Source organism: Gekko japonicus, unplaced genomic scaffold, assembly GCF_001447785.1.
Source record: "Gekko japonicus isolate JY-2015 unplaced genomic scaffold, Gekko_japonicus_V1.1 scaffold382, whole genome shotgun sequence".
Lineage (NCBI taxonomy): Eukaryota > Metazoa > Chordata > Lepidosauria > Squamata > Gekkonidae > Gekko > Gekko japonicus.
In genome coordinates this window covers 335,395-350,314 of record NW_015168662.1, presented here as the reverse complement: position 1 = coordinate 350,314, position 14,920 = coordinate 335,395, and the positions used below count along the sequence as shown (strand labels likewise).

The 14,920-nt window shown below is 42.1% G+C and overlaps 1 protein-coding gene across 1 annotated transcript in view; it reads right to left on the bottom strand.

Annotated features, from left to right (window-relative positions):
- IMPAD1 (inositol monophosphatase domain containing 1) overlaps positions 1-12,619 on the bottom strand; it is a 15,668-nt gene extending 3,049 nt beyond the window's left edge. The window contains exons 1-4 of the mRNA XM_015415275.1: positions 12,077-12,619; positions 3,976-4,135; positions 2,062-2,157; positions 795-956 (exon numbers count right to left, since the gene is read on the bottom strand). Coding sequence (XP_015270761.1) covers positions 795-956; positions 2,062-2,157; positions 3,976-4,135; positions 12,077-12,433 — 775 coding nt within the window. The 5' untranslated portion in view covers positions 12,434-12,619. The remainder of the gene's footprint in view (positions 1-794; positions 957-2,061; positions 2,158-3,975; positions 4,136-12,076) is intronic.
- Positions 12,620-14,920: the final 2,301 nt, after the last annotated feature.

The window sequence follows — 14,920 nt, the reverse complement described above, 5'->3', positions numbered from 1 at the left end:
TTTAACCCGAATATATTTTAATATGTGTACACCCTAATAAATTTTGTACTTTTATAATATATATGGTGAAATTAAATCAGAACAGTTTTCGGCTAAACATTAAAAAGAACTTCCTGAAAGTTAGAGTGGTTCCTCAGTGGAACAGGCTTTCTCAGAAGGTGGTGGGCTCTCCTTCTTTGGAGGTTTTCAAACAGAGGTTAGATGGCCATCTGTCAGCAATGCTGATTCTATGAACTTAGGCAGATTATGAGAGGGAAGGCAGGAAGGGCTGCATCAGTGCTTAGTTCTTGTGGCCCTTTCTCACATGCCCAGGGAAGTGCTATCACCACTTTGGAGTCAGGAAGCAGTTTTTCCTCAGGCCTGTCTGGCTGGGGATCCTAGAGGGCTTTTGACATCTTCTGGGCATGGAACAGTGGTCACTGAGGGTGTGTGTGGGGGGGGAGGTATTTGTGAATTTCCTGCACTACCAATACTGGAATTCAAGAATATCAATAAATACCAATACTTTTTGGGTTCAATATACCCGAATCTGAAAAATACCCTTTTTTTTACACACCCCAGATGGTACTGTGAAGATCCCCTATTCAATCAGTCTAAAATCTCCATCCAATACATCAGCACTGCCTTAACTATCTTTTGCAAAGCTTCAATATCTCTACAGATATAATTTCCTGTCTCTCAGAGATTCTAACTACTTTTGACATTTGCTAGGTGTAACCAGTTTTGTTCTTTGCCACCTTCATGTCAACTTTTGATATGGTTGCAAGAAACAAAAAAGACCAAAGATGACAAACCTGATCCACCCGCTGAAATGATCACAGATTTATTTCCAAATGTTTGCCAAGCAACTTGCTTAACTGTCCCTGCATGAGACCGGGATACGATGATCGTTGGAGTTTGCTCATTGTAGGAAGAACGTGCTTTAACATTTGATCCACCATCTACCATTGCCCAGGCTGTAAAACAAGTACACATTTTGTTAGTATGTTGGTGTTTGTGGACTACATTTGGTTGACGGTGGCTGCAGCTTCTGAATCTGAAGTGTAAAGAATTTTATTAGGCAATTTCTTCCCGAACTTGACAGATTTTCAAGAAAGACACACCCAGCATGGGAGGCCTGCTCTTCGCCGCCTCCCAATGCACCATTAAAGGCCATGAATTCAGCTGTGTGTTATTAAAATAATTTTAATAAATAAGTTAAAATAGAAAGAAACAAGTAAACTGAACACCATCCTGCAGTGACTGTTAAAGAGTTTGTTAAGCCTGATCCTGCTGTAGCATCTGTCTGTTTCACTGTCTAGTGGCTGCTTGATGAACAGTCCTTATATCTTGGGATATTGGGAAAGCAAAATAAGCCTCATGATACTCCAAGCAACAGTGCAAACGTTGCTTCATATTTCCCATAGCTTTTCAGAGGAAACAATAGTAAAACAACAACAAGGTAGGGGAGGAGAGGAACATGTTCAAACATACCTAACAAAATCAGGTATCTGCCTTCAACCTGTATGCACATGAGTCATTCCACTGGTCAGCACAGATCAGAAACAATAAAACATTGTTCACAAAACCTGCTGGACAATTTGAGGCGTAGTTTATTCCAATTGTGGTTCACTGAACCATGGCACACCTGGCTAGGTAGGTGAAACAGCAGGGGCAACAATTATGGAATGGACATCAATGTGGAGGTAAACTTTTTACCTCTTATCTGGGCTCCAACAAGGTTCTGTGTTGCTATGTTCTCTCCATTCAAATCAAATGCAACTACAGCGACTGTGTATGGCACTGAAATTTCAGGCAGCCACATGCAAAACCAAAATCCATGTAAGGCCTGCTATTAAGACTACCAAAATGACAACAAAGTGTGTGAGCTTTAAATTTTCTAAAAACTCTGCATCAGGCTATTTTTTTTTAAAGAGAGTGGAGCAGAGGAGCAAGGAGGGGAAAGATTTTTAGTCATGATCTTGATCCCTATTGCCTGCTGCTGTTTGAGGAATCCTGCAGATTTAGCCTCATCCATCCAAAGCTCTAACACAGCTTTGAGAGTTGAAGAAAGCCACATACCTGTATATGCAAAGAATGGCTTGTGTATCACTCCTATAACCGGTTTACCATTTACAGCTACACACACCATTGTAGTAACATACTGCAGAAGATTCTCTGAAAGGAAAGTAGAAAAAAAATCTTTAATACTGCAAAGACATGTAGGACAAAGCATAATTCCAAACTGCCACACTATGGCCGCGGGCACATGGGCAGGAAAATGCGGGGGGGGGAGCGTGGCTGTTTGCCCCCGGGGCAAAATAACGCATGGTTGCGCCAGCAGACGTACTGTGGAGGTCCCGTGGTAGGGGGGAGGTGCCGAGCACACCACAATCCTGCGCCTTGGCAAAGAAGCGGCGTGGCAAACGGGTGCTTTTTTCCCCGGACACCAAAGTGTGCGCATGCCCCGTTTTATACGAGGGGGCATGGGCGGGCGGGCGCCAGAACTACCACCGGAAACGCGATCAGATGCCCGCCCTTGCCCCGCGGTTACCGGAAACTAGTACCTCCGAGGTACTAGTTTTTAACTACGCATCTTCGGCGGGAAGCCTCGGGTTTGCCACGGGAGCACTACGCTTCCCAGATGTGGCGGTGAGATCGCGCCCGGAAAATCCACCTATCTTCTGTCTCTCTAGCGTGCCTAATGCTCTGTGTGACCGCAGCCTTTATTTATCACTAGGAAGAGAGGCATACGGGGTCATTCAGTATTATTTGTATTTCCTGTGAATGTGATTGTTTTATGCTCATTAAAAAACTGGGAGTCGCTTCATATCAACTTTGCATCTAATATCTGAGAACAATGCAGAAGTAGACTGCAACAGGACTTTACATCATGCCCTAGCATCTTTCTTTTCCTTTTTCTCTTCTTTAAATTGTAACATCCAGCCTAAAGAAGAGTTGCAGAGAATTCAAAAGTTTGCACCTCATTATGTGTCATTTAGTTGGTAATAATAAATTCCATTTGGTGGGTCGTGTTGTTTTTTATTCTATCCCACCCTTCTTTTGAGGAGCTCCATTTTATCCTAACAACCATGCGAAGTAGCACCAAAAAAGTGACCTAGTCCAAGGGCATCCAGTGAGTTGCAAGACTGAATGGGGAACTGAAGTACCTTCAGTCCTTGTTTAACAAAGAACTATGCTACAACCAACATATAGTTTAACAGAAGTCTGTAAATTGACAAGAGATTAAAGTTAAGACACCAAAATTATTGTTTTAAGTATTCAATCCTGCACTCTTTCACCTTCAAATTTAGCTTCTGTAAACATTTTATTAACTTATCCTATGCAGAAAATAAACTAGTGTAGATTATTTAGCAGACATACTTACTGAACAGAATGCAATTAAAACAGCAGCAACTGATTTAACAATAGGTTAATTTTCTTGTTCAACAACTTAATCTTCTTGCCAAAACTGAAATCTAAATATAGTTTCTTTACTCTAAAGGCCTGCTGAAATTAAGCTACAATATATTCAGAAGTATATAGGACTTCATTACTAAAATAACCAAACTCATCTTATACAACCAATTTTGTAGTAAGTAGCTTGCATAGTATCTTTAGACATTTAAAAAAACAAAGAACAAACAAAAACAAAACAAAACTGATAAGGGAGCTATAAGTTAACAAAAAATAGGACTAAGATTTTTGCCTTAGAACAATATGAAATGTAAACAAATTCACACTTAGAACATGAGAAATTCTGATAATATAAAAAATAAAATTACTTCATATTTCATACTACCTATGTCACCACTTTAGAGCCTTGCATGAGATGGCTTATAATTAAAAAATAATAGTGTAAAAAGCCCATTAAAATGTTTACATCAGCTCTGACAGGGAGCAGCTTTTTCCCTTACAAGAATGAGGGGAAACTACACAGAGAAGCAGCAGGTCAAAAGAAAGAAAGCAGCAGGTCAAAAGAAAGAAAACTATCACCTGTATATTCTTGAGTTGCATCCAGAGGATCAATCCATACAGTAACACTGTCCGCTTGGACCAGTGTTGATTGAATGTTTCTCTTTATGTCTTCAGGAATACTGTGATCCCAAAAAATTTTCTCCTGGTCATCTGCATCTACGTGTTCTTCTGTGTTTATCTAATGGAAGAAAGAGAGATGTTCTAATTAAGCAAACAAGCAACAGATAAAACTGCTGCAATACTCCCATTTCTCCACAGGAACTTCTGCTTGCAACCTAGCACATGAAAACCTTTGAAGAGCCAAGACACAATGAAGTTTCATCAACACTGTGAAACAAAGGATGAACTTTTCCCCTTGTCATAAAAATCTTCCCTACTTTACAACATGGCACAATCTATGTTTTCCATTGACAGAAAGCGCTTCCACCAGCAGAAAGGATTTTCTTTTCCTAAGACCTCCCAAGACTCCCACACCACTGACTCTAGATGTACTAACAGGAGCAGCACAAGACAAACCTTCTTCCACATGTTGTACCTGCTTACCCTTTAATGATAACAATGACTTATAGTAGTTGAAAGGACCTTGTGAACAGTTTTAATTACACACTTGTCCCCCCAACACCATAGTTCAAAAGAATCTATTCTTCGGCGCTCGGCCTTCCTTATAGTCCAACTCTTGCAGCCATACATGACTACTGGGAATACCATTGCTTTGACCATGCGGACTTTTGTTGGCAGGGTGATGTCTCTACGTTTTATCATGCTGTTTAGGTTTGCCATCGCTTTCCTCCCAAGGAGCAGGCATCTTTTAATTTCATGGCTGCAGTCACAGTCTGCGGTGATCTGGGATCCCAGGAACGTGAAGTCTGTCACTACTTCCATGACTTCCCCTTCTATTTGCCAAGGAGTGATGGGGCCGGATGCCATGATCTTAGTTTTTTTTATGTTGAGCTTCACTTTTGCGCTCTCCTCTTTTACTCAGAGCAAAGGATGAGATGGTTAGACAGTGTCATCGATACAACGAACATGAAATTGAGCCAACTTCAGAGGACGGCGGAAGACAGGAGGGCCTGGCGGGAGCTGGTCCATGGGGTCGCAAAGAGTCGGACTCGACTGTGCGACTGAACAACAACAACAAACCCCCCAACACACCAATTCCGTCTTCCCATTTCTGCCAAATTTCAAACTACTGCTAGAAATAGTATTGTAATGCACCAAACGTTAATCCAGAGCCCTACTAATCTAAAGTAAATACCCCCCTATTGCCCTCATGAAAAGTTGGGTTTACTATTGCAGTTACAAACTAGTGAGAATATAGTGTAAGACATAGAACAGAGATGTGAAGGGTGAAGAAAGAACATTCTTCTTCATCCCTGTAAACATTGGGGAATTTGGGAGAACACACACAAAAAACCCAACACTGTCAGACAATGTTTCTCACACTCAAAGTGTGTAGCATGGAGTCTGGAGGAAATCTGAAAAGTTCCCATGAGATATTTAGATGTGTGTGTGTAGTCATGCACACCCCATGTGGAATGAATGAAATGAACAAACTTTTACTCAAATCATCTAATATGAAAAAATATGTAAAACAGTCCACAGTATTAGAAAATTTCTGTCAATACATACTGTAGATATACAAGGGAATGCTTATTAAATCTGCAGATGATACTAAATTTGGAGTGGTAGCAAATATGGCAGAAGACAATGTCAGGATACAAACTGATCTTGACAGGCCGGAAAACTGGGTTAAAACAAATAAAATAATTTCAACGGAGATAAATGAAAAGTTCTGCATTTAAGTAGGAAAAATCAAATGCATCATTATATGATAGGGGAGATTTGTCTTGGCAGTAGTATATGTGAAAAGGATCTAGGGGTCTTAGGAGACCATACACTGAACATGAGTTAGCAGTGCTGTAGCTAAAAAGGCAAAAGTGATTTTGGGCTGTATCAACAGAAGTATAGTGTCCGGTTCACACGAGGTGATGGTATTGCTTTACTCTGTTCTGATTACAACTCACCTAGAGTACTGTGTTCAGTTTTGGGCACCACAATTTAAGAAGGATATAGACAAGCTAGAACCTGTCCAGAGGAGGCCAACAAAGATGGTGAGAGGTCTGGAGACCAAGACCTATGAGGAAAGGCTGAAGGAGTGGGGTATGTTTAGCCTGGAGAGGAGATGACTGAGAGGTGATATGATAAATACCTTCAAGTACTTGAAGGGCTGTCATATGGAAGATGGTGCAGAGTTGTCTTCCGTTGTCCCAGAAGGTCAGACTAGAACCAGTGGGTTGAAATTAAATAAGAAGAGTTTTTGGCAAAATATTAGGAAGAACTTCCTGACAGTTAGAGCAGTTCTTCAGTGGAACAGGCTTCCTCGGAAGGTGGTGGGTTCTCCTTCTTTGGAGGTTTTCAAACAGAGGCTAGATGGCCACCTACTGTGACTGTGTAGTCTCTCATACACTTTTGTTTACTGCAGAATGCTTTCTACCCCCCAGCTTTCATCTCCTACCTCTCAGATCCACACATAAGATCGCATAGAGTACAGTTTGCAATTCTTTCTAAAGTATTGGATATACCTGCAATTTTTTTACAGAAAACAAAAAACATATATACTTTAAATACCATAAATACATTAAATGGTAAAAGTTCATATGCTATATGTCAATAAATTAGACCTTTAGTCAATTTCTTGTTCTTTCATTAAATATTGGATTGAACCTAGGTAAGCTTTCTATTAAACTATAGGCCTGCCAAAAGGTTGAAGGGGACCAAATGGAAACGATTTGGTTGTTGACATGGGAAAGTTGGCAAGTCGCCTTTCTGCATTTGAATAACAGAGACAAAAGGAGACACACCATTTGTTCACTGAACACACACCTCATTCTTTCTTTGATGATTTGATTTACATTGCTGATGGGAAGCATCCCATGATAAAAAGTGTTTCTCTCTGGAGCCATTTGTTGTCACAAACTCATGTCAAGATAACTTTGGTAATCTGAGTTTTGGATTGGCTAAAAGGGCCCTAGCCTGTCTAAATCTTAAGACTTTAAGAAGTTGAACATTTCTGTTCTTTGTTGTTAGTTGTTAACTGCAGCTGGAACGGCCAACCTTAGCTATCCAGAGATGATCGTCATAGGTCAGGCGCTTGCCTAGCATACACAGACAAATCCTCTTTGGACAAAGACGTTGTCTAACTTCATCCAAGAAAGTAACACCTGGTGAATATGAATTAAGGTTGTATTGTGTAGCTAGAACTTTATCATGTAGCTTTCTTGTTTTGTCAATAATTGCTTTGTTCTTTTACATACTTTTGCACTCTTTAATAAAACACTAATTATATTTTTGTTGTTCTGTATTTCAGGCGCTACAATCTAATTCCAGTACCTTAGACTTGAATGTCCACCTACCAGTTAATCATTAGTGAAAATTCATTCTGCAAGAGACCAGCCTTGCAGAGCTTTCTTATTTATTCCCAGGAAGACCAGAAGTCTGCTCTTTGACTTCTAATTGTTGAGATAGCTAAAAAGGCTGGTGGCAGGCTACCCACTGGCGTGTGTGGATTCACACTCCAGGTTTGCTTTGTAATTTTGCCTCTGCCCACCATACCAAGGATCCCCTGGACTGGAGATTCTTGACGCTGTGATATATTTTATGTTGCTCAACTAAAAGCAGTAGTTTAATTCTGATAAGTGTTGTAGGTATTCCAATTTTCAAAATTTGTACTTTTCTCTGAAGAATCAGGAAAAAAGTATCCCCTCCTCCAATCCAAAATTTCTTGAAATCTTTAACACAGAAGCAGCAGAGGAAGAAGTAGGAATCAAGGAGCCTGGATTTCCCATGGACAGCGTCCTATATACCTAAAGCCAAGTTTAACATTAAAGTACAGGAAATCAAATGGGCTATTCCCTACAAGAACATATTTATGTCTGATGGGCATATTATTCTAAATAAAACACATGCACACAGCCAGTTATACTTTTAAAAGGCAAGAATCTGATCTTTCCAAGCACACAAATATTTCAAATTATTTGCCAGAAACCATGGTGCTATTAAGAATCAGAGTGACTTTTGACTACTATTGTACATTAATTGCACAATTAAACAGTTGACGACAGTTGTGAACCACAATTTTCAGACCTGAAAAGAGGAACTGGACAATTGCTTCATTTTCTAGTACTGCAACATACACACTGAACTACTTGTTGCATTATACCAGAATATGTTGTTTCTAGATATTCTTTACAAAGGCAGTCAAAAACTTGATTATTGTCCTTTTGGACTTACTTCATAATACCATTTGCTCCATATTCACCATTTTTAATTTATGTCTCGAACACTTATATCTAAAAAATGAATTCCCTCAAAGAGATAATTCTCACAATTTTGAACATCTGTCAACCCAATTAAAGTATCCCCAGTACAATGCTATATATGTTTTCTAATATGAGGAAATAAGGTCTAGCTTCATGGAAATTCCACTATCTTCAACCAGCACACAAACTCCTACTAGTGGACTTGGTATTACTTTTTGTCAGCTATGAATGTGGTACTGCAACAAACCATAATTATGTGGCAATGAAAAAGGCACGAGTTAACTGAGACATTGATTTACTGAATAGTTTAAGCCATGAATATCATGGAACAGTTACAGGAGTGTTTCCCTTCCCCATACTTGATCTGTTCACATACACAAAAAAGTGTTGCATAACTATATGAACAAGATAGTATGAACCAAAATTCAGCTCTGGAATCTGCTTTAGTAACTTGCCTTCACTTTCTTCTGTAATAAAACAAAGCTTTTAAACATACACAAATGTTGCTTTACCTCACCATGGAATAACCACAATAAGGCCCACACATCAGGGATTAGGAAATCCAAACTATGGAGTACATTTTCAGTCAAGGTTGACTTCACTGTATTTGGAGAGGGAGATGCAGAATTCACTTCTTACATCTGTGTCACGATTTCATCTTCCAATTAAAAGAAGAGATAAGACATACAGAAGCACCACAGCCTAAGCACTGTGTTACAGTATTTCAGGAAAAAAATAGATAACTAGGAATAAGGCCCGTTGTGGAAATAAGGCCCATTGTGAAAATAAATACAATGAGCTCTAGAAAGAGGCTATGGCCTTGGGCACTCAAGCGTCAATCTGCTGTGGTGACCTCAGCAGGGTATAATGACACAGGGCTTACCGTTTTCTCCAGGGGAACTAATCTCTGCCATCTGAAGAGCAGTTGTAATTTGGAGTGATCTCCAGCCCTCCCCTGGAGATTGGCAACAATGGTTCTCCAGGAGGAAATGGCTGGTTTGGAGGATGGAGCCTATGGCATTGCACCTGCCTGAGGACCCACCCCTCCTCAAACTCCATCCTCTCCAGGCTCCACCCCTCAAATCTCCAGGAATTTCCCAACATGGAAGTGGCAACCCTATCTCTTTCCCAGCCAACCATCGGCGTACCTTTATCTCCCCTCTGACTTCAACTTTCCATCTCCCCGCCCCTCCCAGAGCCTCTACCTAGGAAAAGTACAGTGTTTCTCCGCAGTGAAGACCAAAGTAACTTACATCATTCTCCTCTTCCCCTTTTGATCTGCACAACAACTCTGTGAGGTAGTGTAATGATTCAAGTTATATGTGTGTGTTTCTTTAAATGGTTGGTCAAAGAAGACGGGGACGGCAAAGGATGAGATGGTTAGACAGTGTCATTGATGCAACGAACATGAAATTGAGCCAACTTCAGAGGACGGCGGAAGACAGGAGGGCCTGGCGGGAGATGGTCCATGGGGTCGCGAAGAGTCGGACTCGACTGTGCGACTGAACAACAACAAGTGTCAGAAGAACAAGGGGGTGAAAGAGAGAGATGAGTGAGTGAGGTGATTGGTTGGTGACTGAGAGTGTGTGGGCGGAGCTAGGAGATGTGTGTGTGTGAAGAGAGAGAAGGCAGAGTGTTCAGTTTGAAGTCAGAACTCTGAAGTCAGCAACTGTCAGTTGTGGTCAATCTACACAGAGTCTGAGAGTACTCTTCTAATTAGAATCATATAGAAAAGCTGTGAAAGGCATTAAAATTCTAAAGGAGGAAGAAATATACTTAAGGGTATATTTAAAATCTAATAGAGTATTTTAAGAGCGTGAGGGGAAAAGCTGACAGAGACCTGAGTAAAACGGGAAAGATTTTACTGAGCAACTTAACAAAACATCTTGTAACTAATACGCTTCTTTTACCAATAAAATTTTATCTTGTTTATTGTTAACACAGAGTCATAAGTTGTTTTAAAATGTAAGACTCTCATCCTCAGAACCACATAGTACAATGAAGGAGCCTTAGAGTTTGGGCACAATACTGTGGGAAAGGTTAATTAAAGATGGGAATTAAATTCCTGGTGGCAGCTTTGAGAGAAAGAAACAACAAGAAATTTAAAACTACATCACTTCTAACCACACATAATAGGGTAGGCTGAAAGTCTGTGACTGGTCTGAAATCACCCGCAACTTCCACAGCAAGAACTTGGGTCTGGCAGACCCTGCTCTGAAGTACTAACTGCTACGCCTAGGGTAGCCAACCTCCAGGTGGAGCCTGAAGATCACCGGGTATCACAACTGAACTCCAGACAATAGATCTCTCTCCCCCTGGAGAACATAACTGCTTTGGAGGATGGACTTTATGGCATTCTATTCAACTGAGGCCTCTTCCCCTCCCCAAATTCTGTCTTCCGTAGACTCCACCACAAAATATCCAGGAATTTCCCAACCTAGAGCGGGTGCCCTAGTCAGGACTGGCCCCAATGAGTTCCCCACGAAGGCCTGGAAAGGGCCTTCTGTCCCTGCCTTTTTTACTGATAGAACCAAGCTTGGTTGCCTAGCAACAGCCACTGATGGGAAAAGTCCCACAGGAGCCAAGCAGGAGAAGTGCCTTCATCAGGAGAGATGTTTTGTTTTGGTAGTTTATTCTGTCAGGGAAGAGTGTCCAGGTTGGCAGTGGGCATGGGAGAAGAGTGGACCCAGCACCCAGCCAATGGAACACGAGTACTCTTGAGTGGCGGTTGATGGAGCAACAGTTGATGGAGTGCACAGCACAGACAATGGGAGAGCTGGAAAGTGCCAATATGTAGGGCAACTGTATATATAGGATACATACAAGAATGGCTTACATTTGATGCACATGAATGTTCCCACTCTGATGTTGTCATGAAAACTTGATAGCAGAGGGCATGAGGGATATTATCAGGTACTCTTTCTTTTAGCTTTAGATCAGTTAAAGACTTGGCTAACTGGTCTTTGGAATGACAACAGTCCCTCTATTTTAGCTATGTCGAAAGTGTTCTTTGTGCTTTTTACCCCTTTCATACATGCCATTTTATTGTCATCAACATAAGGTGAGACATAAACTTAGTAAATCGTATTTCAACAGGATTGCTACATTAGTCATACACAGTTTTCCTTAATGATCACATAAATACAATCAAAGTACTGAAAGCAGTCTAAAGGTGCAGCAATTGGATTTTCTTATTATGTCCCATAATGCTACAACAGCCACAATGGAATAATTATAAACAGCACAGTGTCCAAACTTTTGAGTTTAGAGTTTTATTAAAAGTTCATTGCTGACAATATAACACAAGAACCACCTGATTGGCCTCTGAATAGGATTAGGAATTTAGGATGGTTACAAGGAACAGGTTAGGTACTCAAGTGGGAAGAGAAAGTTCAGCCAGGACCTCTGGTACTAGAGCTCAAAAGTACTCTAAACATGCACAAAATGCATCTTCCCACGACTACTTTTGTATCAGATGTGGAGGAAAAAGGGAAGAAAACTTGAGGTGCTTGCAGAACATTACACCCATAACTCTCCTTACACCCCTGTTTACAAGCCATTTACATGTTACATTCCTCCAAGGAGCCCATGGCAGAGCACGGGATCCTGGACCCTCAAAACAACCCTGTGAGGCGAGCCAGACTGACAGAAAGCAATTGGCCTTAAGCCTCCCTGTAAGTGCTTTCTTGCTGAAGGAGGAGATGTGAACCCGGGTGGGTGCCCCTGATCCAAATGGACCCCGCCACCACACTACAGTGCTGGTTAACATCAGAGACTGAGAGAGAGAGAGAGCGACGCACCTGCACGCCAGGGAAAGCCGTCTTCAGCAAGTAGTACATCTTGCGATTGGAATGGAGGTCGCCGAAGGTCAGCATCTCGTCGGCCCCTTCGCGGGTCTTGCCTTTGGCTTTCTCGTTCAGGTTGTTCCCTTCCCGGACCAGCTTCACTTCCTCGCCACCCTTGACGGCCGCCACGACCGAGGCCGCCAGCAGCTCCCGCAGATCCACACTGCCCGACTCGACTGCTGGCCCGCCCAGCATGAAGAAGGCGAAGCGGCCGGCGAGAAAGCCCGAGTAGAGGTGGTAGAGCACGCCGAGCCCCAGCAAACAGAACACGGCCACCCCCAGCGGGGACAGGCGGATCCCCATCGGCGCCATGGCCGGGCGAGAGAAAGGCCACCGCGGGGCGGGGAAGGAGAAACCCTCGTCACCGGCAGCCCATCTCACCTCACGGCGCCTTCAGGCCCTCCGCCCGCAGGAACCTCCCCCCCGCGCGCGCGCCAGCCCCGCGTTCGATGGGCAACGGCCCTCCCACTCATTCACTTCAGAAAGCGGCACCCGAAGAACGTTTGACTTCCGGGTTAGACTGCAGGAAGGCGGGCTTGGAGCCGGTCTTATTGGGCATGCGCCGAGGGTTGACAGCGCTTCCTTGCACGTTCTGCGAGTATTTTGGACATGCCTGATTTCGAGAAAAAACAGCGGTTACGAAAGTGAATATCGAGTATGTTCAGAGTTCCCCGGTGTTGTTAATGTGGAGGATGTGGGGTTTGTTCAGGAGCAGATTGGGAAGCTAAAACGGCCGTAGAAACGTGTCCCTCCCCGACACCACGCCCTCTCACCTGATGGGCAAAAGAGCTGGGAGAAAGAAAAGCATGCGCCGCCTCACCGGCGGTTTTACGCCTGGCTATGGCTAGTGATCGCGAGAATCTGATACGGTGTGATTTCTGCCACCCGGTCTCTACCTGGACCGCACTGAACTTGGAGATTTATAACTGAAGCAGGTAGTAGAAGAACAGCTTGAAAGTGATTGGCTGAGGCTCTTGGTGAACAGAATTTGAAATTGTCCATCATGGTCATCTGGGTTGTTTAATTTTGTGGTGTGTATGTGTCCTTCAAAACAGCTAAGTTGTTCTGGATAACTGACCTTCTTGTGAATATAATCCAACTGTTTTCAGTGCTGTTTAGATTGTTCTCTGTGTTGGGGATCCTTGTGGCCCTTTGCATTTCGATACTTCCACAGACAGAGAAATGTCCTTTCTCAGTTCTGGTTCTTGTAAGAATTTTTGGAAAGCTGAAGTTGACAAATGCTCTTTTCCTTTCTTTCCTTAGTGACCCCCTTCTCTGTGGTCTCTCAGTGTGTTTTCTAGTGTCCTGCTCTGACCTGCATAGCCCAGGTTAGCCCAATCCCTCAGATCTCAGAAGCTAAACAGGGTTGGACTTGGCTAGTATTTGGAAGGGTGATCTCCAAGATCTGGGTTGTTTAATTTTGTGGTGTGTATGTGTCCTTCAAAAGAGCTAAGTTGTTCTGGATAACTGACCTTCTTGTGAATATAATCCAACTGTTTTCAGTGCTGTTTTGATCTCTGTGTTGGGGATGCTTGTGGCCCTTTGCATTTAGCATACTTCCACAGACAGAGAAATGTCCTTTCTCTGTTCTGGTTCTTGTAAGAATGTTTGGAAAGCTAAATTTGACAAATGCTCTTTTTCTTTCTTTCCTTAGTGACCCCCTTCTCTGTGGTCTCTCAGTGTGTTTTCTAGTGTCCTGCTCTGACCTGCATAGCCCAGGTTAGCCCAATCCCTCAGATCTCAGAAGCTAAACAGGGTTGGACTTGGCTAGTATTTGGAAGGGTGATCTCCAAGGAATTCCAGGGTCGTGACATGGAGGTAGGCAATGGCAAACCACCTCTCAAGCAAGAGGCAAACCACCTCTTGCTTTAAAAGCAAGTCTAGCTTGCCACTTAGTGGTGCATAATTCTACACAGCTAGAACCTTCTTGGATGCCAGACAATCTTAGGCTCTCCTGGCTATTCTACATATAATGCCATATGATAATTATAATTATTATTCCTAGTGTCCTTCTCATGCTAATATTGTAAAACTAGCCAGCCTTCGGCAACACATGGGAATTAACAGAGGATCAAATATACTTCTAGATGTTGTTGCTCTTGTTACGCTTGCTTTTTCTTCATTGAGCTTAAAGTACTCTGTCCCTTTAAAACATATGCACTAGGACGGAAGGTTTTGGAACTGAACATCAAAACTCAGAAAGAAATCCTTGGTCCTCGCTTTGAACATAAGTAAGGGTTCCCAGAAGGTCCGCCATTAGGCATTGACCAGATTCAGATGTGCTTAGTTTTCAGCAAGGTTACTGTTCCATGTAGTTTCATGTCATGCCCTTGGAAGCATTTAAACTGTTCCAGTTCCATTTTCAATGAGTTAATTTGAAGTTGTGGGATTTGCAAATCAAGAAACAAATACTGAGAAAACAGTTGTGAGAGTCTGACCCACAAATCAAGATAGTCAACAAGACTTACAAAGAAAATATTTTCTATATATTGTTGCCAATAAACTCTACGCAACAATGAACAAATCCATAAAATCATAAGAAAACCCTTGTACAAAAATACATCAACGTCATCTCCAGATTTTATAACAACAATATTTCAAAAAACGAATCTTCCTTAGGAAATATTCTATAAAGTAGTTCATAAAATGCTATACACAGAACCAGGAATAATATAATGCAATTACTGGTAGGACGCTGATCTCAAAAGTATTCACTGAATCCCAGACATCTCTTGTTTCTAGACAAGGTTTACATCTGACAACCAATCATATTGCTGCTGAGTCACTGTGACTAGACTC